The sequence below is a fragment of the Rhinolophus sinicus genome, linkage group LG01, assembly GCF_036562045.2.
Source record: "Rhinolophus sinicus isolate RSC01 linkage group LG01, ASM3656204v1, whole genome shotgun sequence".
NCBI classification, from domain to species: Eukaryota; Metazoa; Chordata; class Mammalia; order Chiroptera; family Rhinolophidae; genus Rhinolophus; species Rhinolophus sinicus.
Window position 1 is genome coordinate 152,957,052 of NC_133751.1, and position 25,925 is coordinate 152,982,976.

Consider the following 25,925-nt stretch of genomic DNA (forward strand, 5'->3'; position numbering starts at 1 on the left):
TCACCTAGGAAACAACAAGCCTTTTTTCATACTCAAATAAAACAGAAAGTATATATTGGGATATTGTTAGGAAATAAATCTGGAGAAGTATACCCAGACTAGATCTTGAAGGGCACCATGTACCATGGGTATGGACTTTGAACTTCATCCCATAGGAATTTGGAAGCCACTGAAGGATTTTAGAAGGATGATAACATGATGAGATTAGTTTACAAATAAGAAGTTCCTGGTATTTTGGAGGAGCCATTGATACTTGTCAAAAACTTTTGGAAATAACAATACAAATACTAAACTTACAAAATTAGAAAAATAGTTTTCATAAAGAAAAAAATAACACTTGAAATATTTGAATGTAATTCTTTAACTAGAAATATAATTATACTAGATCAATATTTGGTTTAATTTTTATTTAATAATATGTCATGAACCTTTGTGCCAAAAATATATTACATTATCCTATCATTAATGACCTATACACACACACCATAATTTACTTATCCAATCATAAAAATTATGGGTGTGTGTGTATGTATTTAAAAAAGCACTCTCCTTCAACTGTAAATACATTTGGAATTTAAAGTAATTTATTTATTTTATCTAATATCCTTTGATATTAGCTATGCTGCTAAAATAGCATTGCGTATTGTACCGTGATGAAACTTCTCTTAAAAGAAAAACTGAATCTCCATTTTAATGAATATTATATCCTCTGAGAAACTATTGTACACAAATCATCAATTATGAAGACAGACTCTCAGAATTTAGATTTCAAGTCTCGTAACAGCAAGCCTTCTGTTAGAACTGAAGCATGATTGAATAATAAAGAGGAAATGAAAGAAATAGAAGAATTGAAAAGAAATAGCACATTGTAGGTATTCAATAAATAATTGTTTAATACTTGGTAATCTCATAGGTTCAAATTCTTGACTAAAGAATTGAAACCTAGAAGTGTTCTTAATATCAAATGTATGATATCACAGAGCAAGGCAGTGATCTGGCACATAACATGTAACTTTGGGGAGGTTACCCAACCACTCTGATCTCCATATAAAAAGCACATATACATATATACATATACATATACATATACATATACATATACATATACATATACATATACATATACAAACACATACTGGCCATGTAGGATTGTGTTAAAGATAAATGAGATCTCGTACATAGGAGCACAGACTTTGGCACAGTGTTAGGATATAGGTTGACATTTAATAATTCTAGTTCTCTTTCCTTCTGTCTTCACATTTTTCACCACATAAAAATGTAATAAACTATGTTACATTCCACCATCATTTTGAAAGGGAGGAGCGTGGAGCATGGCATCATTCTTATAGGTGCAGCCGATTCTCTCTGTTCTTACCTGATGATAAAGTGCTTCAGGGTAATCCTGCGTCATTAACCGGAATAGGGCTAATAAGGCCCAGCCAAAATTGTCAAAATTTGTGTAGCCATCATCAGGATTTACGCCAGCTTTTACACATACATATCCTTCGGGACACTGACTAAAAAAGACAAAGAATAGAAAAACTGCTTATTCTTAGGTTGACTTTCAGATTATGGCCAAATCATAAATATAGAACATCTATCCATACATAATAAAGGGCTCCCGATTCCACCAGGAGTCTTCTTCCCCCAAACAATTGCCAGTGAAAAACCTGCAAATGTGTTAGATTTTAAGTTTCTAATAAGTGAACAGTGTTAATTAGGCTAAAAAGGGGGCCTAACAAATGGTTTTTGCCAAGCCTTTGTTAAAGATTTCTTTAATGTCCAATATCAAAGCGAAAGTATAACTGACAGAACATAACACTGATAAAAATAAAATTGTAATAGCTGAGGGTTTGATTTTCTAAATGATCTCACCTCAAATCCTTAGATCCTATTATGTAAGGGTGAAAAAGCATTTATCACATCAACAATTATAAGCAGTACTTGCAAATTGGTGGAAAAATCAGAGTCAATATTTATTTCATTTCTTTTCCTGGAGTCTTCATACTTTTATCTACTGGGAGCTTGGGTGCTGTGGTTGATTATTAAAGTAGTGGCCACTAAAAAATGTTTCCCACTATCCACGTGCTTACGTAGTTCTCGCCCACATTATTTTGGCTTTGGCCATGTGACTTGTTTTGGACGATTGTTAATGATTAACACATGTGATATAAACAGAGGTTCAAAAAATAATTGTGCATTGAGGCTTGCTAAATTGCTGACCCACATAATCTGAACAAATGAATTTTTGTTCTTTTCTTAAGGTACTAACTTTTAGGATATTTTACCATGCAGCAAAGTATGATGGCTACAGGTGAAACACTGCATGACTCTCTCTGGCCTTAAAATATATCATTGTGATTCTGACTATTGATGACCAGATATCTTTAATATGAGTTTGGAATGTCCATAAGAAGGGTTAGCTGGAGTGGTATAGGAAAGATACAATGGGATGGGTTCACAATTTGGACTTGATAATAGAACAGAAGCTCAACTCTTTTAGTGAGAAAGTATCTAAATCAACTGATAACTAAACTGTATAACTCATGCTTCTCCCTACCATGTGCCTTTTGTCAATCTGGCTCCAGAACCTAAGAAAGAGTTGAGCCTACAGATGAGCATCAAGTCATCCCAGCTGAGGAAAGTAGCATAAGGAATTGTGTGAGTCATAGCACTGACTAGAAGCACTCTATTTCTACTTCCTTGTTTCCACACCTGAAATTATAGGACCGGAAGACATGAGCGTTTTGTCATCTCACTGAAGAATTGCTTATGAATACTGTTTTTAAGAACAATACGTTTTTTTATTAATGTAAATTATAGTCATAAAATATATACAAACCATAAAATAAGTGAAATAACAGCATACCTTTAACATTTCTCTTCTTCATAGGCTTCTGGACAAAGAAAAGATTATATTGTCTTTTTGATAATTTCCACTAGCTCTGGGGCACACTCAAACAAAAAATCAGATCCTTGTTTAGGTCCCAGCTCTGCCATTTAATAACTTCTTGACCTTGAATAAATCATTTAGCTAGTCTACTGTGTTTTTTTTTGCTTTTTGTAAAATTCGATTAATACTATTCCATACTGTGCACTTCTCAGCATGGCTTTGATGATAGAATGAGATAATGTAATCAAATGGGACCCATTAGTAAAAACAATAATTATTCAATAAATACTATTGATTTTTGGTAATGACTTCATAGAAGAAAACATTAACATCACTTACCCAGCATCTGTTCTGTTGCCACAAAGGAGAGCATATTTTTCTCCTTCCAAATAATAAAAGTTTTGTGTTTCTGAAAAATAGGAAAGAAATTATATTGTATATATAATTTTGAGTGACCAGCTTATCTGAAATCAATTTCACTCTGTACAGAAGATGACCATCCCCGTGTATGGTGAGAAAGAATGAGGATATGGTGTGGCCTTTTTAATCTAGGAGGCTGGCCTAACCTCTGACGCACAGGCCAAAGTGCTCTGGCAACCCACCTACTTCATGGCCCTCAAAGAGACAAAACTCAGCATAGAAAGAGGAGAATCCCTTTCAAAATCAGTTCAGGAAAATGCATTTAACCAGCTGGTTATGACCAGACCCCTGAAGAAAAGACTCCTAAAATTCATCTGTTTGAAAGCTGAGGACCTTTGCTTCCAGGGTTTATTCCTGGTGATCTTCCTGAGCAGACCAGATTTTCCTGTCTCTGGGTTTAATTTCCATTCTTTTCCCACTTCGAAGCTTATTTTTCTACATTGAACATCCAGTACTAGTTATTTCCCTGCGTCACCTAATTTTGAGCACAACCCAAGTAGATCTGGGTCATAGCCCGCAGAATTTATCCAGGTATTCTTATTTGCTGTCAACCAAAATGTAAATTGTGTATTTATAGATACCAGTGACTAAGGTTGGCAACATGCATACTTAGGAACATTGTTTTTTAGGTTCTAAATTCAAATCACAGAGATCGAACCCATGAGATTGGTCCTGAGTGTGTGTGAGTGTGTGTGTGTGTGTGTGTGTGTGTGTGTGTAGGCAAATATACATAAAATTGTAAATGTATTATATATACAAAATTGAATTACTCCAATCTCAAATAAAGTCTTTAATTTGTTACCCAGAAGAATTTTAGAAGAATTTTTAAATCATAAATAGTTAGGAATCATTAATCAAACCTTATGAATGGCAGTCAAAAACCAAATGAAATTTGATATTAGTAGAACTGGGCAGTCCCAACTACTCTTCCAAATACAAGTACTATGACATAACAATTAGGTTCAATAACATACAAATATAATGTTTTCAGCAATTCCTAACGTTATTTGAGAAAATTGAATGACTAGAATGGGATAAATTTTAAAGTAATAATCTTTGAAAAGTGATTTTTTATAATATTATACTTTAACAAAGATGAAAGGAACCTATATGCTGTTTTCATAGCAATAACCTTTGAAGTAGCAAATATTATATATTTTTAAAATAATTAGCATATTTTTGTTACAATGTCAAAGAAATCAAAAGATATTTCAATTGGAATCTAAGATTTAATATCTATTTCCTGTTGTCCTCACCACTAAAATTGGGACCTTGAAATAGACACATATAATAAGGAAACATTTCACATTCTCATATACTAATGATTTTGTATTCCTTACATCAGAACCATATTATGGGGTAAACCAAAGAATAAAATTTATTAAGATTTGTTTTAGAAATTATTAAATTCAAAGTATAAATAAAACTAATAAAGGAGTACATAAGATTTAGCAACATTTTATTTTTATTAGCTGAAAAATTTGTTTTAATTTTTTCTAAATATTGCCACAAAGGACCTGATAATTTAAAGATGAGAGAAAAATCCAGTAAGAGTATGGCCTGGTGAAAAAAGAATGGGTTATATAGCCAGATTGAGTTTGGTTAGAATCTTAGTTTTACCATCAAGTAGTTATAGTAAGCTGGAACATTCACTGAATTTCTCTGAACTTCATTCAGTTTTCTTGTTTGTAATCGGTTATTCATGTGTCCTCTGCAGGATTATGGAAAATGTGATCAGGCATGTAAATTACTTACGTATAAGAGTTAAGTGATATCTATTTGGCATTATTTCTATTAGTCTAAAATATTTTCATTATTTAGTAAAGTATATCTCACAGCATTTAAAATGAGCAGCAGTAATTGAAATCCAACAAGAATAAGAATTTCTACACCGTAGGCCATTTTTTCATTTGTAAGGTCATCTCAAAATGTCTAATGAGTGAACTCAAATTTATATTTTATTTGTATTTAGTCCTTTTTTTGCGGGGGGGGTGTCTTTTCTGAGTGAGGTTCACCCTGGATGAGGTTTATTAGTGATTACAATGACAGTTTTCATGCTTATGTATGTGTCAGAGCCTGTGCCAAGTATTCTACTGACCTCACAAAACCCAAGAACTCGGGTGGGGTGAAGGGTAGTGGACATGATCTTTACACCCCCATTTTACAGATGGAGGAAGTGAGGCTTGGAGAGATCCAAGTTTACAGCCTGTAATTGGGGGAGCCGGGATATGAACCCAGGCAATCCAACTCCTAATCCTGCACTCAACAGGCCCCTCAGAGGGGCCTACCTGTCGTCCTCCACTATCGGCCTTGTACATGCCCCTGGAAATTAGGAGTATATAATATTTCCCCAAAAGCCTCACTTTGTGGCTCCAGCGCTAGGAGACAACAATCCTTGTCCACAGGCAAGTTCTGTAGACACTGGTCTGGCCTGGGCTCAGAGGCCACAGTCCCCACTGTTTCACTCACACTGTGAGCTCCGAGCCCTCTGGGAGGCACAGGAAGTGCCCACGAGGCCGTGGGAGCCCAGGAAGTTCTGGCCTGCTGCATGAACTTGTATCCCTCGCCTTGATTTGGGTCTCAGTTTCCCCACCCTCGCCTCCCACTGGTGGCCTCTCTAGAGCTCACACCAGTGGAGCTGCAGGCCTCTCACATGCCTCCTTCAGCCTGCCCAAACCTCTTAGGCTGGAAGGCTGCTGCTCCAGGGATGCCCACCTTCGCCAAGTGCTTCGGTTGCAAGCCTCTCACCTCCACTCACCTCTAGGGTTAAATTTATATTTTAAATAAGCAACTTTATTAAAGAAAGGTAGTGTTATGGGGATTCTACTCTGATGGAATTGCAAATAAGACTGGCATGTATGTATGCATTTATTAATTTATTTATAAAATAAAATCTAGCTATTCTAAACTTAGGTTTCCATGATTTACCTCTCTGAAGATATGAACTTTGCTATTCTGATATATGAAACTGATCCAAATTAGTCCTTAAGCATACTTACAGCATTTACATGAAGTTTGTTCTGAAGTTAAATTTGTTCTAAAGTTGAGAGTTCAACATTTCTGTGAAGATTGATTTTCCATTAAGAAAAATTTTAATTTATTTTGACATAGATGGGAAGTGATTCTTACCTCGAATATAATGTGAGTTTCTGGTTCTGTTGTGCAGGGTTTCAGTTTCATTTTCTTGGGGCCATCTTAAACATTTATGCTTCAGGTTCCCCATGAAGAGTTCCATCCCAATTAGAGAAAATATGCTCAGAAAAAACAAAGTAAGTATAATAACACCAGTAAGTTTTTTCAAGCAATGGAGCAGGATTCCTACGTAAGACTTCAGACCTGAAATGAAAAGATTTGTTTTTGAAAAAATAAAATATGTAATATGTTAGTATAGTAGCATTAGCAAATTTCTCCCATGGCAAATGCATACTCCATCGAAATTGGTAGCTTTGTGTTTTATAATATAATTCATCATTATAGAGGTCCAATAAATAGAATGAATAAAAATTTGAGTTTTCTATTTTGCTAATCTATTGCACTTAACAAAATAATTCAGACTCAATTTGTTTTAAAATTAGTCATTTGTGATTGTGAAACAAGAAACCAATTACAAAAAAACAAAACAAACAAACAAAAAAACCTCTAGAAACACACAAACACATGGAGGCTAAATAACATGCTGCTAAACAATGAATGGGCTGACAGTGAGATCAACAGAAAAAAAATCAAAAGACCCCATGAGACAAATAAAAAAGAAAACACAACAACCCAAAATCTATCTGACATAGTGAAAGCAGTTCTTAGAAGCCTACCTCAAGAAACAAGAAAAATACCAAATCAACAATCTAACAACACTCAGAAGAACTGGAAAAAGAAGGACAAACAAAGCCCAAAGTGAGTTGAAGGAAGGAAATAATAAAGATAAGAGTGGAAATAAATGAAATAAAATCTAAAAAAATATATAAAATATGAATGAAACCAAGAACTAGTTCTTCAAAAAGATTTAAAAAAAATTGATAAACCTTTAACCAGACTCATCAAGAAAAAAAGACAGAGGACCCAAATAAATAACATCAGAAATGAAAGAGAAGTGACAACTGATGCCACAGAAATAGAAAAAAAAATTAAGAAAATACTATGAGCAATTACATGCCAACAAATTGGAAAATCTAGAAGAAATTAATAAATTCTTAGAAGCATACAACTTTCCAAGGTTGAATCCAGAAGAAACAGAAAATCTGAACCGACTGATTACTACCTTGAAATCTAATCAGTAATCAACAAACTCCCAACAAAGGAAAGTCCTGGACCAGATGGCTTCACAGGTGAATTTTACTAAACATTCAGAGAATAATTAATGCCCATTGTTCTCAAACTATTACAACACATTCAAGAGGAGGCATGGCTCCCAAGATTATTCTATGAGGCCATCATTACCCTGATCCAAAATCAGACAAAGACATTACAAAAAAAAAGAAAACTATAGGCTGCTATCACTGGTGAATATATATGTAAAAATCCTCAACAAAATATTAGCAAACTGAATTCAGCAATACATTAAAAATATACACCATGAGCAAGTGGGATTTATTCCTGGGATGCAAGGTTGGGTCAAATCTGCAAATCAATTAACATGATAAACCACATAAACAAAATGAAGGATAGAAATCATATAATCATATCATTAGATGCAGAAAAAGCATTTGACAAAATCCAGCATCCATTTATGATAAAAAAAAAAAACAAAACAAAATAAAAAACACCCCAAAACAACAACAACAACAAAAAATTCAGCAAAGTGGGAATAGAGGGAACATATCTCAGCATAATAAAGCCCATATGTGACAAACCCACAGCTAACATTATATTCAATGGGGAAAAGCTAAAAACATTCTCCTTAAGATCAGGAACAAAACAGTGATATCCACTTTCATCAATTTTATTAAACATAGTATTAGAAGTCCTAGCCACAGCAGTCAGACAAGAGAAAGAAATAAAAGTCATCCAAATTGGAAAGGAAGAAGCAAAACCATCATTATTTGCAGATGACATGATGCCATATATAGAGAACCTCAAAGATTCCACCAAAAAACAAACACACAAACAAAAAAAACTATTAGAACTGATAAATGAATTTAGTAAAGTAGCAGGTTACATTTTTATCCACCAATAATGCACTATCAAAAAGAGAAATTGAGAAAACAATCCCATTTACAATTGCATCAGAAAAAGAAAGACCTAGGAATAAATTTAACCAAGGAAATGAAAGACTTATACTTGAAAAATTATACCCCTGAAGAGAGAAAGTGAAGATGATACAAATAAATGGAAGCTCATGCACAGGAAGAATATAATTAAAATGTTGATACTACCCAAAGCAATCTATAGATTCAATGCAATCACTACCAAAATGGCATTTTTCACAGAACTAGAACAAATAATTCTAAAATTTATATGGAACCACAAAAGACCCTGAATAGCAATGGCAATTTTGAGAAAGAAGAACAAAGTTGGGGGTATCACACTACCTGTTATCAAACTATACTACAAGGCTATAATAATCAAAACAGCATGGTACTGGCATACAGACACAGATTAACGGAACAGAATATAAAGCCCAGAAATAAACCTATGCCTATATGGTCAATTAATCTATGAAAAAGGACACAAGAATATACCTTGGGGCAAAGACAGTCTCTTCAATAAATGATGCTGTGAAAAAGCACAGATACATGCAAAAATATGAAACTGGACAAACTTCTTACTCCATATACAAGAATAAACACAAAATGGATTAAAGACTTATATATAAGTTTCCAAACCATAAAACACCTAGAAAGAAACATAGGCAGTAAACTCTCTGACATTGCCCTTAGCAATATTTTTTTTGATATATCTCCTCAGGAAAGGGAAACAAAAGAAAAAATAAACAAATGGGACTACATCAAACTAAAAAGATTTTGCACAGCAAAGGACACCATCAACAAAACAAAAATTCATCCTACTGAATGGGAGAAAATATTTGCCAATGATAAATCTGATAAGGGGTTAATATTCAAAATCTATAAAGAACTCACAAAACTCAACAGCAAAAAAAAAAAAAAAAAAGAAAAGAAACCCAAAAACCCAAAAACGAAACAAACGAAAATCCAATCAAATAATGGGAAGAGGACCTGAATAAGCATTTCTCCAAAGAGCTCCTAAAGATGTCCAATAGACATATGAAAAGATGCTCGACATCACTAATCATCAGAGAAATGCAAATTATAGCTATAATGAGATACCACCTCATACCTGTCATAATGGTTATCATCAATAAATCAAAAAACAATTGTTGGCGAGGATGTGAAGAAAAGGGAATCCTCGTGCATTGTCGATGGGACTGCAAATTTGTGTAGCCACTATGGAAAACAGTTTGGAAGCTCTTCAGAAAATTAAAAATAGAACTACCTTATGACACAGCAATTCCAATTCTCTGTGTTTATTCAAAAATTCCAAAACATTATTTGAAAAGATATATGCACCCCTATGTTCACTGCAGCGTTATTTACAATAGCCAAGTTATGGAAATAACCTAAGTGTCCACCAATAGATGATTGGATGTAGAAGATGTGATACATATATATGATAGGATATTACTCTGCCATAAAAAATAATGAAATCTTACCATTTGCAATAACATGGGCGAACCTAGAAGGTATCATGCTGAGTGAAATAAGTCAGACAGAGAAAGACAAATACCATATGATCTCACTTATATGGGGAATCTAAAGAACAAAATAAACGAACAAACAAAACAGAAACAAATTCATAGATACAGAGAACAAACTGATGGTTACCAGATGGGAAAGGTTTTGGGTGGCTGGGTAAAAACGGTGAAGGGATTAAGTACAAATTGGTAGTTACAACATAGTCATGGGGATGTAAACACAGCATAGAAAATATAGTCAATAATACTGTAATAACTATGCCTAATGCCATGTGAGTACTAGACTTATCAGGGGGATGACTTCCTAAAGTATATAAATGTCTAATCACTATGGTATATACCAGCAAGTAATATAAAATAATATTGAATATCAACTATAATTGAAAAAATAGTCAAAGTATAGCATAAAAATATAGGCAATAATATTTTAATAACTATGTAGTGTCAGATGGTAATAGACTTATTTGGGTTATCACTTTGTGAGGTATATAAATGTCTAATCACCCTGTTCTTTTGTACACCTGAAACTAATATAATATTGTATGACAATTGTAATTCCTTCTTTCCTCTCTCCCTTCTTTCCTTCCTGTTTTTACCTTGCTCTCTTCCTATTTGTTCGTCTGTTAATATATGGCATCCTAATAACAGCTCAGCTCAACAATGGATCAGAATATACCAGCTCTGTGATGTTGAGCAAGTTATCAACATTTCTATGTCTCCATTTTATTATCTTTAAAATGGGAATAATAATAGCTGTTTCTTATATTATTGTGATTATTGAAATCTATTTTTTTTAAATGACTTCCTCAGATGATTGGATTTCTTGAGTATAACAAAATAGGGTTGAAATAAAGTTATTCCTGTGATTAAAGAAATGTTGTATCTAGATTAAATACACAATTTCAATTGCTAGTATATTAAAACACATGTTTATAGCCTAGTTTTGCCACTTGGAATTATACTGTTATTATTATTATTATTTTGCTATATACCAGTCTTTTTTAAGAGTTACATTAAAAATGGAATTTCTGTGTCAAAATATATTCATATGACCAGATTTAAGTACTGATACATATGTCTAAATTGCTTTTGAAAGATGTTGAAACAATGTATAAACCAAAGACTATGTATGAGTATAGTAAAGACTTCTTTAAAAATTAAACATTTAAAAAAGCATTATTTTCAACTTATTAGAAGAAAAATGGGATCACTTTACTTTGATTTCTGTGATTACCATAATGAACTTTAAAAATATGTATGTTTTTCACTATGTACTTTATTAGGTAACTGTCATGAGTCCTCTGTGTATTATTCTACTGAAAATATTTTTTCATATTATTTTGTTGGAATTATTTTTAAGAATAGCAATTCTTAAATAAAAATAAATGTGTGTTGTGTGTGTGTATGTGTGTGTGGATATATATATATATATATATATATATATATATATATATATCTGTATTTATATATAAACTAAGTTTTTAGAGCTTTAATTTTAGTGGTGACATTTTGTTTGAAGGTAAAAAAAGTCACCATCTAATTTTACAGAATCAGATTTATTAATAATTTTAATTGTCATCTACCGTTTATTGTTATGTTCAAACCATATGACAATTTTGATTTTGATTTCCTGGTATGACTTTCTCTTTCTCTTTACTTTTAAACTTTCATTTTGTTTTAGTGTAAGTATGTCTCTTGTGGAGTTTAATTTATTTCTGATTTAATATTAAAGTCTACATATTGACAGAAAAAGTTAACACAATAATTTTAACTTTCATAAATTGGCTTTATTTTGGATTAGCCTTTGCCATTTTTTTGTATTCCTCTTATTATTTTTTTATGTGCTCTATCTTTTCTAAATAAACTTTAATTTCTTTCTTTTCTTCTGTTCTTTAGATAAAATATATCTATTCTAGAACCTTTATCAAACTTAAGTTCTTATTTTGAACAAATGTACTGTCTATATCAAAAATAAAACTGTATCTACTATAGTCTCACCAGATAAGAAAATAGCCATATTTACTTTCTCGTATTTCTCTACTTCCACTTCTCAGTTTCTGTTAATATAATTTAGAACTTTTGACCTATTTATAGTTATTGAATTTTATGTATTTTGCATTGTACATTATCTTTAATGATTTGTAGAAAAGGTAACATTTTAATTCTTACAAAGACTTGTCAGAAACATAAATTCATGCAAATAGGGAGGGGAGGGGACTTGGATGAATATAACTGACTTAAAGGGTCAGTGGCTTCTCAATTACACCTGGTAGTTTCCATGCAGAAATTCAGTTGGATTGATGTTGACAATTTATCCAAATTAATTTGTATTTTGTAAAAGTCAAGAGATTTTTATAAGGTTGGTATCTATTTCAAAGTTTTTTAAAGCACAAGAAAAATATGTCTCTAGTTCAACAATGATCCACAGATGTCCTTGTTATAACTTCCGATTTATATTTGTATTCTGTTTTGCAACCCAGTAACGACAGTACTTTGAAATGCATTCTCTGTTGAAATGATTTCAGAATTAATTGCAATTACTTTTGGTAGTAAATCTTCCCATTGTTGAATATTTTATTTTCATATTTTTCTTTTTCAGCAGATATTCAGGAAAGATACACATGTAAAATTTCAGAACCCTTGCATGGCTGAGAATATCTTTCTATTGACTTCACATGTGAATGACAGACAGATACAGAATTCTGGTGTCACAACCTCCCTGCCCACATTCCCCACAAGCTCTGAAACTCCACTGCCCACTCATGTTTAATGTTATTACGAGGTCTAAGGATGACCTTTCCATAGGCTCTTTTTCTTTGCTTTATTGCTTGTAGGTGTTTTATAATACTTTTATAAGAATAGCTTTTAGGTTTTTTGTCTTTTCCATTTATGACTAAGTTAAGGGATTTTAAAAAATTGTGGTGTATTTTTTAAATAAATTGTCTTTTATATTTATTCTTATCTCCTTTTTAGTATTACCAATTATCCATAAAATGGAACTTAGTTTTCTCTCCTTCATTAATCAATGAAATTTTTGGTTCTACTGTATTAATGTAGAACTTCTCTAGTTTTTCTTTACACATGTGGTTTTGTTTTACTCTACCATAATACTATACAGATAATACTATATTTTACTGCTTCCATTGCCATCAAATATTCCTGGAAGTTATTATAACTTTTACCACTTTTTAGTATTAAAGGTATTTTTATTTGTCTATATTATAATCTCATTTTCATCTTCTGCTTGAAAGAGTCTAGGTTTTGTTCTATTGGGACTACAAAACAGATGATTTCTTATACTTTTTCCTATTCCTCAGAGCACCTTTTTCAAAGAAAAAAGAGGATTATTTTCCTTCTCTTAAATAGTATGTTTCTCTTTCTATATTGCAGAATATTTGTATACACTCTATATCATTACGATGTTCCTTGATTATTTTCTACCTTGAAAAAAAGAGCAGGCCCTACCAACCTGTGTGCTCCCAACTCTAGTGAGTGTATTCTTGTATTAACTTGGATTCACATGATTTCTTCTATAATCCTTACTTCTTATCCTAAGATGAAGGAGCAGTTGATACAATTTTAAGTTCTAGCAATCTGCAAAGAGTAGTAAGGAAGCTAGGACCATGGAAATTCCTCCCTGGACAACTCTCACTGTTTTTTTTTCACTGGGTTTGGTGAAGGTGCCATGACGCAGACAATTTTTATTAAAGACCTTTATTGAGATATAATTCATAAACTGTACAATTAATTCATCCAGTTAATGTGTGAAATTCAACATTTTAGTATATCCACGGGATTATGCATCCATCACCACACTCACCAATCTTTGTGCTGTTTTGCCCCACCTGGACTCCAAGTACATACTATGCATATGTTTGACCTTCTTCCCGGTGTCCCACAGGAAAAAAGTTACCTGTATATGTTACTTTTGGTATTATCACACTTACCCGTGGGTTTATTGATCCAACTATTTCATAATACTCTGACTTGCTGCAACCAAAAAAACTCTAAGCAGCATTGTTCTTATCTGATTTTTTAAAAATTAATTCTGAATGAAAATTAGAAAGTGTTGGTGGGCATCTTTAGGATATCTTCAGAAATGGTAGCTATAAATTAGTCCTCAGAAACTTCCATCAATGTAGTCACAGCTTTATTTAGCATAACCTCCTTGAACTTTGTGGCATTTGGAATGCATACTATCCAAGCATTCATAGCCAAAGGGAATTTATCTTATTTCATATTACTTTGTTAATTCCAACTCGGTTTTAGATGCAATAAGGAAAAGAAGTAGGTAGATTAGATATTTGTCTAAATTGTTATCAATCTCAAAAGTCTAAGGACAATTTTATAAGTTCATATGTAAAATGTAAGAATAAATAAATAATACAAAATAATATTTTTGATGGATCGCTACATTTTATCAAAAGTAATGAACCCAAATAACAAATGTGATTTTTTTTGTCTTTCCTGTAGTGACTGAAATAAATTTAAAGATCAGATAATTCACTGATTTCAAAGCTGAAACATTGTTCAATTTAGCATTTCTCCAAGACATAACAGAGGAGTTCAAGGGAATGTGCGGGAAGACACAAAACAAAATGAAGAAAAGGAACTCACTGCCATTTCTTACCTTGGTTTAAAGGAATAATTTTCAAAATTCTCAAATTTCTTACAATTCCAAATATTGGAGTGGAGTTTGGAGTTGAATATCTTGTTATATGCCTGTGGAATTAAGTTAGAGTTATTTAGAAGTCAGATTGAGTCTGTGCCACTTATCTTTGGCTTTTCATATTCTCTAAAATTTATTTTTAAAACCATATAACCTTGCTCTCATTATTTTATTTTGCAAACAGTTTTATTATTGATAGGAAGACAAAGATAGTTACAAAGTGCCAAGTACCCAGGTAAATATTAACCCACAAACAAATTATGACAGTTTATAAAATTTTGACACTGTGAGTACTCTGAACCATATCAAATACTTTATATTATGTTCACAAATACTTTGTTATCTAATTAATAAAAAGATAATTTTAAAAATCCATAGTTGTTTTTTTTTAGGAATGAGCTTCATGTTAAGGATTTAAACTTTAGGTGATGGTGATTTTGGTGATGGCGATAACAATGATGATGGTGGTAACAATGGTAATGGTGATGATAGCAGAAAGTAGGGTACATAGTGGTGTAGAAATCCAGGCTCTCCTCTTTACTAGCTGTGTGACATGGAGAAATTCACCTTTTGCACCTCAGTTTCCGCAAAAGTGGTGATAATAATCCTTCCTCATTTTGAGGACTTTTGTGGGGATTAAATGTGTTACTCTACGTAAAGTGCATAGAAGAGTACCTGGCACATAGTAAGGGCTAAGTGATTGCTAACGGCAACAGCAGAAATGATGACAGCAATAGAAACAGTAGTGATAATAATTGCAATGATATCAGCTACTATTTTTGACTGCTTACAATAGGGCAGACACTCATTATTAACCTTTATAAAGATTTTTTTAAAATTTGATCCAAAATCTACAAATAGAATGTTATTTTAAATTAATTTAAGAGGAGTTTAATGCCAGTTATCATTTCCTCAGCCATCAGAGTACATTTAATGCACGCATTTGAAAAATAAACACATGTGTAAATCATTAGAATTTGATGTAACACACTAGAAAATGTGTGTGTGTTTTTAAAACATCTTATTCAGATATCAAATATATTTATCGGTCTTAAGCAATGTAGCTAAAGAAAATGTAGACTGGAGACAGAACCAAATAAGCCACAATCATCTCCTAAATTTCCAGGGGATTTTCTGCTCACTGAAAATAATCACTTAAAAAGCAAAAAATCAATCTCTATCATCTTTGCTTCATATAGAAAACAGAGATAACACCCCATTCTTTTCATTTTTATTTCATATTCTGAGGACTAATTCAGTTGGAGCTGCCTGAGAGAACTCACTATGACTATAATACATGAAATATTCTTTATTCGCAAAGGTTTTACAGGCAGAAAACTTTGTCAACTTCAATTTTATTTTATTTTTAATTTTTATGAAAAGCATTTGCTTAGCAAGGTATTAAGATGGTCATAACTTAAAGAAATACTCACTCAAACAAAGTTATACTTAAATCAAGGCAGTTCCACGGATCACCAAAGAAGTAGAAAGGTCCTGCCCCGGTGCCTCTTGCAGTGAGTTTTACAAGTATTTCAAGTGTGTAAATTCCAAGCAAAGTAGACCTGCATAAAAATTTTCATCTATTCAGTAAAAGTGAAAATAATACATTAGCAGCTCTGAAATACCATGTCTATGATAACTATCTGGCAACAACCAACCAACCAACCAACCAACCAACCAACCTACTAACCAGACCACAAGGAAAAAAGCATTTGTTCTCTAAACTATAGGATAGAGCTTTAGATAGGACTTATCACAGTCCTATAGGGTGGGCTATGTCTTATGGCATTAACCATGAAATTTGACTATGTTTTTCAACAAGTCCTAACTCAAGGTTATAGTCTGTATGTATGCATATTTAGGTAAATGACAAAAATACCAAATATCAAATTTATTCCATATTGGGAATCACACAATTAACCGAATTGTAAAGTTGTGTGAAAGAACTTATTATACATATATACAAAGATACTTTTGGCACATAATAAAATTATGTAACTTACTGCAATGCTGGCACCCATTTTGGCAAATCATTCATGGACATATGTATGCAGTCAATCAGGACACTAATTAAAATGAACAGTTGGAAAAAGGTAGGCTACAGTCAAGGAATAATAGATAACAATGGTTTTGGAAATACATATTTCTAAAATCTGTTTATATGTATATAGCTATGTGAGATAAACTATTTTCTTAAATGTCAAAAAAAAAAAATATATATATATATATATATATACTACTCATATTGAAAAACAATTAAGATTAAGATTTGCTAATATTTGGTACTGCTGTATGTGTTAGAAAATATGTTTAAATGTATTTTCAAATGTGGAATTAGTGTAGTGAAAATCCAGATTTCAATATGACCTACAATGACATATCATTCAAAAGAGAAAACGACTGCAGCGATATTTGAATAAAATTGTTTCTTTTGATAGTAGTACAGGTTAAAGTCAATAGAAAAGGATATGGATGCACCAGAATCTTAATAGTTGTTCTTCTAATTGAATTGAAAGGAGACAATGTACACCAGCTGGCATTGAATCTGAAGATTGTTCTCTTTTTATTTAATACCATGAAAGTCTGTAAGGCGAAAAAGAGCATTGAGTGAAATAACCTAACCAATTATACCATGATTGGTTATTGCCAATGATCATTTCAGTCAATTCTAACAGTTATACTTTTCTTATATTTTGATATTCTTTAAAATGTGAAATAAAATGGAATGGTTTTGCATTGATATTTAGGCTTATCTAACAGTTTCTTTTCCCAGTGTTGTATCTGTGAAAGCCATTTGCCACATACCGATCTTCAAGTTTTCCTGCAAAACTAAAATAATAGGGAGAAAACTACATTCTAATAGTTTGTAGAGATGCATTTAAACATACCAGAATGCAATGAATGTAAGAAAAATAGTTAATTTTATTTCAAAGCAAATAAGGTGTGGGTCATAGTAAAAATGACCCAATGAACTGAAATGTTACATTAATCATCAGTAATTTTTCATGGTATAAAACTCTGCTTGTATGTTATCATTGACATAAACATACACTTACATCAAGGAAAAATAACATATTGGATATAGAAACATTAAAACCAAAAATAACGAAAGATCAGAAATATCCTAAAAATGATTCATATATGTATATGTGTGTACACATATATGTACAGGTGTAAATACATGTACACAAGTGAAAGTATGTATGTCTCATATACATCCCGGGGGTGCCAAAAAACGTATAGAAGTGGACATTTTGGTCAACATTGTTCAAGCAGTAGTTCGCTGTAATCAGAAGTGTCTGGACACTGATGGTAACCACTTTGAGCACCTCTTGTAATTGCAGAAGTCAAACGTGACTTGTATTCATATTTTGTTATCGGTATATATTGGATATTACAATTTCAATACAATTTTCCTTTCTTAAAATACGTATACATTTTTTGGCATCCATATATATATATATAGATATATTATGTATATGCACATCTTTAGTATAGATACATATCTATTTGGAAAATTCATTGAATGTGGCATGTGCATAAATATATTACATATTGAATATTATACAGATTATAATATAATATAGTATATAATATAGTATATAATGCAATGTAATACAATATACTATATACCAAAATGTTATGTATTAAATATAATCTCTTATATACTATTATATTATATATTATGTAATGCATAGTTATACAGAAGTGTATATGGTGACCACAAATACATTAGTGGACACAAATATATATTTGTCACTATTTTATGATTACATGTTCTAGATGGAAACTAAACTGTGCTATAATTTTCCTTAATAAAATACTTTTCCAAAATACAATCTGTGGACATTTGTCCTGTATTGTAGTTATTTTCCCTCATTTCATTTTAAATGCAAAGAGAAAATTTTAAAAGGCCAAAGAAAATAAATTTGATTATTTAAAATGTGATTACCATGTATTTTCCAGAACAATCTCAAACTTCACACAAGATGTATGTGCAACCAACCAGTTTTAATATTATTGTGAAACAATGTGTAATTCCCAATATAATAATTTTCCAGTTAATGTTTAAGTGCTGAAATGTTTAATTTTAGAATCATTAACTGATATGCCTTCTTTAACAGAATAAACTGAATATAATTCAAAATTTTAATAACTTTGTGTCATGATTAATATACTTTTCATACTTAGCTATCTTTGTAGTTTTTGGCTTGTTTAATTTTTCCAACCCTTTTTTTTTCTTCAATAACAAACCTAGATTTTTCTACCACTCTGGATATAGTACAAAGAACTGAGAACTCTGTTATATTAATCTCTAAGGTTACCGTGTTACATCAAATGCTATGATTTAAGCATAACAAAATCTGAAAGCAGAGATAATTGAGATAAGGACTTACATTTTCACTAAAATGTTCTCAAGATTTTACAGGTGTTTTATAGTTACTATTTCATAATACCCATATAGGCAACCAAGATACTGAGGTCTTTTTATAATACATACACTTACGCTGTAAAATACCAATACTCTTCCACCGTGTCAAGTATTCAAAAGAGTTGTGTTTATACAAAATGATCACTTTGCCTTACATCCAGAATTCTTGTTCAAGTCCATTTCACCCATTTGTTAATATAATTGAATGCTCAACAAGAATATAAAATCACATTTGTCCACAACAGGGCTAATCGTCATCTCTTCCAAAACTTGAACTTTTTAATAGTTATTTCATATTTGTCAGTAGCAGCATCATTCTTCCAGGCTGGAAATTTTGGCATTATTAGTCAGTCTTCAAATCCTGCTATTTCTTTCCGGTTTGTTACCTCTCTTTTCCCTGGACAGTCTTATAATCCAGGCCTTTGGAATTCAGCCTTGGATTACTTTTACTCCTATTTCATTTCTCTGATCCTATCTCTTCCATGCAATAATAGTTGAGAAACTTCCAGGTTAACATTACTTAAATATTGCATTCATCACATCACTCTTTTGGCCACCAAATTAGATCCAAATTGACATCTCTGTTATCTCATTTCCCACAACTTGCAATACAGTTGCAAGGGTTCCAGTTCTGTCATCACCCTGTCTTCTTTCTATTCCAGAATTAATCTCTGCTCTTTCCCTGTTATAGAAGATCTTTCCTTTGTTTTGTTAAAATTTGAAGTGTTTTCCAAGTTGTACCTCAAATTCTATTTCCTTAATGAAGACCTTTCCAGTTCTGTCAGTCCACACAGATCTCTGCCTTTCCTAATGATATTCTTTTATTTTTTTAAAATAGTTTAATGTGTACATATTCTGATTTTTAATCATTCTGTGCTTGTTATTGGATTGTTCAAATATTTAGAAGGTTCCTCAAGTCATTGTGGAGATAAAATAGGATGTGAAAGTATGAATGAATAAAAATGAGTAATAAAACTTAGTTTGGCATCATATTCCTAATTACTCAGTGAGCTCATCAAGTTGAACAGTTGAAATTGTTGTACATATTATGGAAATTTTATATTATAGTTGTTTTAAAATTACTAACTTGAAATAGCCAATCATCATACTCCCATAAAACAAATTATTATATTAAGGCATAGCAAGACAGCCTACTGCTAAGTAAAATAACCCCAAATAAGTTAACAAATCACGCAAGAATTTTTATCACTTTTGATAAAAATCTCAAGTATGTGTGAAATTTCTTATGCAGTTTTCTATAACTTAAAGTTACTTTTTAGCTTATTCTTCTTTCTCTTTTTAATGATATCTTAATTACATTGTTGCATGTGTGCAAAATAAAATAATGAAAATGTAGTCACAATAAGTTCAATTAATCCTTACATTTTTATTCTGATAGTATGGGTCCACATCTTCCAAGGGCTCTGACACCATTCCTTTAGGAAGATTTCCATAAACAAATGGAAGCTCTTTTCCAACTTCCAAATCAGTGTTTGGCTTTAATTCTTCTTGGTGTTCCTCACTGTGCTTTTTAGCAATACGCTGTTCCATAAACTCAAGAGACTCTCTGGTGAAGGGGACAAGGCTCTTAGGTTCTGGGGAAGCCATTTCCAATTTTGCACCTGCAAGAAATGTATTTTCTTTAGTTCTATATAAAATTTGAGTATACTGTATGAAGGAAAAGCTTGAATTACACAAGTTTAGGATATAAATAAAGGAGAACAGCAAACATGCACTCAAAGATAATTGCTGAGTTTTTTAGAAATTTGAGTTATTAAATCAGGTTTTGTTACACATAATATTAGACTTAGTTTGTAAGGTCATTGACTAACTCATTCTGTTTCATTTACTTATCCACTGAATCCTTTTTCTTTTACTAAAATCGTCTTTTTTTCATTTCTCCCTTGTAATGAAAGAGTTCTAATGTTGTTAGAGATTTTGGGCTTGGGGGGCAAATCCAATTATTTCACTCTCAGCTGCATTTAACCATTGAGTAGACACTTCTTTGCTAAATACAGTCTTCATTGGCTCTAAGCCCCACTTTTCTTTTATGCCTTTGATTAACTTCCCTTCACTCAGGTCTTCCTCTAAATTTTAACTTTGATATCCCTTAAAGTTCTGCCTTCCCCCTCAGTTGTATCCTTCTGTTTGTTGAATACATAGGCAAACACAGAGTTTTAATTACTGTACATGGTTATTTACCAAGTGCATTTCCCAAAACACTATTGTCCCTCAGTCATTGATGTGGCAATCCCACCAATGACAGTAACTTAACAAGTAAAAACAAAATTTATTGTTTTCTTCATAACTAGAACCACTTTTTAACCTTCTTGCCATTGTAAAAACAAAAGCACAAATACAAACTAATTATTTTGAAAATTACTCATGAAATTTTTCTTTGTCATCAACTCCTCTGAAGAAAACAATGTTCTTACAGTTATTTTTCATTATTTAAATACTAGCCATTGTTTATATATTTACATCACGGTAAGTCATATTTGTAATTCTGTATGCAGGTTGCTGTAGTAATCTTTACAGGGTTCCCTCTATTCTAGTCTTTACCTATTTCAAATCATTCTACAGGCCATTCAAAATTTTCTTCATTCAATATAATTTTATGCATCAGTTCCCCATCATGAACTTGTTCTTTCCTCTCATATAAAAATATGTTCTTTTGCTGATTTTCTCCCTCCCAATTCCTGTCAAAACCTACTCTTCAAGTGATCTTATTCAGTGACAACTGATTATTCTTTATTCATTTTCCCTTAACCCTCTTTGTAATTTTATTATTGCAATTATGGATAAGAGATTTTGTACTTGATATTGTGGCATTTTGTATGAGTATATTTTTTCTCTTATAGTGCTGGCCTTAGATTAATTCCTTCTATAATGTTTTCCTAAAACAAAAATCACACAGATATGCGCGCACATGCGCGCGCACGCGCGCACACACACACACACACACACACACACACACTGCACCAGAATTTCATACTGTTGAGTAAAATCGAGTTGTTTAATAGTTTAATTCATTATTTGTCTATTAATGGAAAGTAAGAAAAGAGGTTAATCTTAGTGGAGTACCCATCATTGTAAGAATCAGATTCCTACTGGTAACTTAAATAAATAGTGTGTGGGAAATATTTTAAATATACAAATGACAATCTCATAGACATCCAAGGAGAGAACACATAGTCCAGTTCTGTGTCGTGGCAAATAAAAATGAAAAAATCAAGTATTGGGATGACTCCTTATAGCTTTCATGGGATCACAGTTTTCTAGTCCTTTCATTTTCATTTCTACTGCAGTCTATTTAAAGAATGGCTTCCTTGCTTACTTCAAGAATGCACATAAAAAATGCTATCCTAGCCTCAACTTTATTTGATTTTTCAGTTTAAATTCCCACCATTTGCCTACCTCAAAAACCTCTATCTCAAAAACTGTAAATAAAAAAGATACTCTTAATTGGTCTAGCCCAGCCTATGGATTTATTTCCCCTTGGTTCAGTAATTTGCAACCAGAGAGGGACTTTTCACAATAGCAATGGCTGCTTATGCTTGCTTAAGGGACGTTACAAGGATGGGATGTGAAACAATTTTAAAGAGAGAAATACAGAATAGGAATATTAACATGTATCTACTCAGAACTCTCTTTCCAGACTAATGGTGTGAAAACTAAGAATTGCCCATCTTAAAATTTACTTATTTTCTAAATATCTTGCTAAGTATCATGCACAAAACTAATATATGAAAAGTTTATTAAGAATTATTTATATTCACCATATGTAACACAAACACACATATAGGAACACCTCACATATCAAACTTTGTTGAGGGGAGTCAAAAGTCTTTGAATACGTACAATTTATAAACTCATGTTACACATAATTGAAGTTTGCTCTTATAAATGAAGTCTTCTTCCCTTAAAATATTTAATGAGCTTTCAAAATTATATTCCTTACATGGGGCTCCTTGAATATATATTAAATAGTTTCTTAGTAACTCATGATTATAGACTAGTATAAACAAATAAAACAAATATGAACTTTGGAATTAGATAAACTTGCATTCAAATGTTCAATTTTGTTACTAATGTTCTGAGAGGTCACAGCCTAATTAATTAATATTCTTCAATCTATCAGTTATAAAACTGGGATTCCTCTTTCAGTTAAATAAGGATAAAATAATATGGGTTAAAATGCCTACTATAGTGTTTGGCACATAATGGGTAGGATGTAAACAAAAATTTAATTGTGATAAGGTTTTTATATCTTAGAATGATGGGCCAAATCTAACAAAATAATATGTAAAAGGAATATATGTATGATTTTGAAATTTGGACCAAAACCTCCTATCTACCAAAGTACAGTAGAGATTTATTTTTAATTAAATGTATTGGGGTGACCATGGTTAATACATTACATAGGTTTCAAGTGTACAATTCTATAATACATCATCTATATATCACATTGTGTGTTCACCATCCAGAATCAGTTCTCCTTTTATCACCATATATTTGACCCCATTTACCCTCTCCAACTACCACCCCTACCCCTTTACCCTCTACTAACCACTAAACTGTTGTCTTTGTCTATGAGACTTTGTTTCTTTATTTGTTTGTTTTGTTCCTTTGTTGATTTCAGTTATATATCCCAGATACCAGTAAAGTCATATGGTTCTTGAAATTTTCTGATTTATTCCGCTTAGCATAATAATCTCAAGATTCATCCATGTTGTCGCAAATGGCACTGTTTCATCTTTTCTTTTGCAGCAGAGAAAACTACCAAGGGGTTTTACTTAACAGTGATTACAACATAAATCAATACTGATTTGTACTTGCTAAGAAAGCTATATAACCTTCATCTGTATTGAAGGAAGATGGAGGAGGTAACCCTTTTCCATTCTGCTGTAATCCATGACTATATGTAAAAGGCATGTACTTAAACTGGAGGGTCCTCAAATAGAATCAGAACAGTGATTAGACTCAAAAAACACCATCTATAGACTAGTTAAAAGAATGGATGATATATTAGTTGAAGCAGAATATACTCAACTAGAACATTATATTTTTCAAAGTATCATAACAAAGCCTGTGTCATATATCCTCAAATGTAAACTTGAGAATGCCCCATGTGTTTCACAAGGTCATAAAAGTTAAACAGACCATATACAGAAAGCCTCGGTGACAGTACTGACTCTATCAGTGCTAATTCTTCCTCCCAACTCAGTCAGTTCTCATTGAAATCTTCCTTTATATACTTTGATGTTGAATGAAATTACTTTGGGTTGTTGACTATGTGAATGAATTGACAGTGGGCATTTTCTTCTATGGTATGACAAAGAAATGCAAGCACTTATCAGATGGAACTGGCATGCATCCAACTTCTTGATAGCTAAGGGCAGATGATGAATTATTAATTAACTCATAATTCAGTGAAAGCATTTCTATAGGGGGACTTATAAAATATGGTCCAAGCACTATGCTTTCCGGTGAGTGATCTTAATACAGTGCTAAAGTCTGAAATATATAGAAAGCTTAATAGTAAATCTGTCCATTAGGCTTCCCTCCTAAAAAAATCGAAAGCTAAAGTAAGCTTTTGGCAAGAATTGTATCAAAGTCAACTCAGGCTTGGACTCTAACAAGTTCCAGTTGCACTAATATTTTATATTATTGATGAAAGTGCAAGCCACCTCTCCTGGATATCAGTTAAAAGTAGAACCAACACCAGTCTGGAGAAAAGAGGTACATTCTTATAGAAAAATAATTCTCCTGAAAATGATTTTCAAGCATTTGAGAATTAGCCAATATTTATCATAATTAAGGCAATTGTAATCATGGTCACATTACTGAGTGACTAGTATTTGTTAGGCACTAGACTAGATGTTTTTAATTCTATTATCTCATGTTCTCACATATCCTTGTGATCACCATTTTACAAATGAGGAAACAAAGATCGATGAGTTTCATAACTTCTCCATCACTCTAGACAGAGCTAGTTGGGTGGTGAAGATAGATGCTAACCCAGATGTGTCTAAGGCTAAATTTGGGTACTTGTAAACTACACCACAAAAGTGGTTAGAAGTTGTAAATTTCTTAGACAAGGATAAACTCTGTAGTAGCTACTACAAACTCTGTAGGGCTACTTTAGAGACACCCCCCCAAAAACAACAACAGGCTTAATGGAATAATTTAGACTAACTTGCATCACTTTTGTAGCTGACAAGTTGATGTCAGGTGGAATTGTCTGGAAATAACCTTTATGTAAATGTTGTCAAAGTCAAATATTTTGTAAAATTTAAGGTAAGCATGCATCATTTGGAGGGGAGGACATGCTGCCCAGTATGATGATCCCCTATACAGACTTAGGGAGTTTGTTATTGTATGAATTATGAAGGAGACTTCTGGCAACTGATGTGGAAAGGACCAAATAAGGCAGATAATGACTTGTGCAGGGTCGCATGGAATCTAAGAAGTGACCACATGACTAAGTCAGTCAAATGCATCAGCTCAAGATTTTAAATTTGGATTTAATAACACAAAATAAGAGGGGCAGCTGAGAATCCACTTTTGAAAGGGAGTTCGAAGCTTCAGCAGCAACTTTAGAAATTTGGGGAGTGGTCTGGAGCCAGTAGCCGTGTTCAGTGCTATATTTTTGGTGGTTTGAGCTGAAATGTCATTCATGCTCACTGGACTGGTTCTGCCGTTTGATATTGGCTGTGATCTTGACTGTGATTTATCAGCCCTCCTCTTCCCGTCCCCCCTCCACCTCCACCATTTCCTTCTGTAGATGTCCAGATTTAGGATT

At 32.3% G+C, this 25,925-nt stretch overlaps 1 protein-coding gene across 3 annotated transcripts in view; it reads right to left on the reverse strand.

Moving 5' to 3' along the window:
* SCN7A (sodium voltage-gated channel alpha subunit 7) overlaps positions 1–25,925 on the reverse strand; it is an 82,147-nt gene that overhangs the window by 43,088 nt on the left and 13,134 nt on the right. For 2 of the 3 annotated variants that reach the window (XM_019727350.2, XM_019727351.2), the window contains exons 2-9: positions 20,504–20,742; positions 17,159–17,271; positions 16,692–16,781; positions 16,122–16,250; positions 14,650–14,741; positions 6,443–6,649; positions 3,233–3,302; positions 1,376–1,517 (exon numbers count right to left, since the gene is read on the reverse strand). In XM_019727350.2, the coding sequence (XP_019582909.2) occupies positions 1,376–1,517; positions 3,233–3,302; positions 6,443–6,649; positions 14,650–14,741; positions 16,122–16,250; positions 16,692–16,781; positions 17,159–17,271; positions 20,504–20,742 (1,082 nt within the window). Of the gene's footprint in view, positions 1–1,375; positions 1,518–3,232; positions 3,303–6,442; positions 6,650–14,649; positions 14,742–16,121; positions 16,251–16,691; positions 16,782–17,158; positions 17,272–20,503; positions 20,743–25,925 lie in introns of those variants that run through there. The other variant, XM_074337380.1, reaches the window with a different exon arrangement.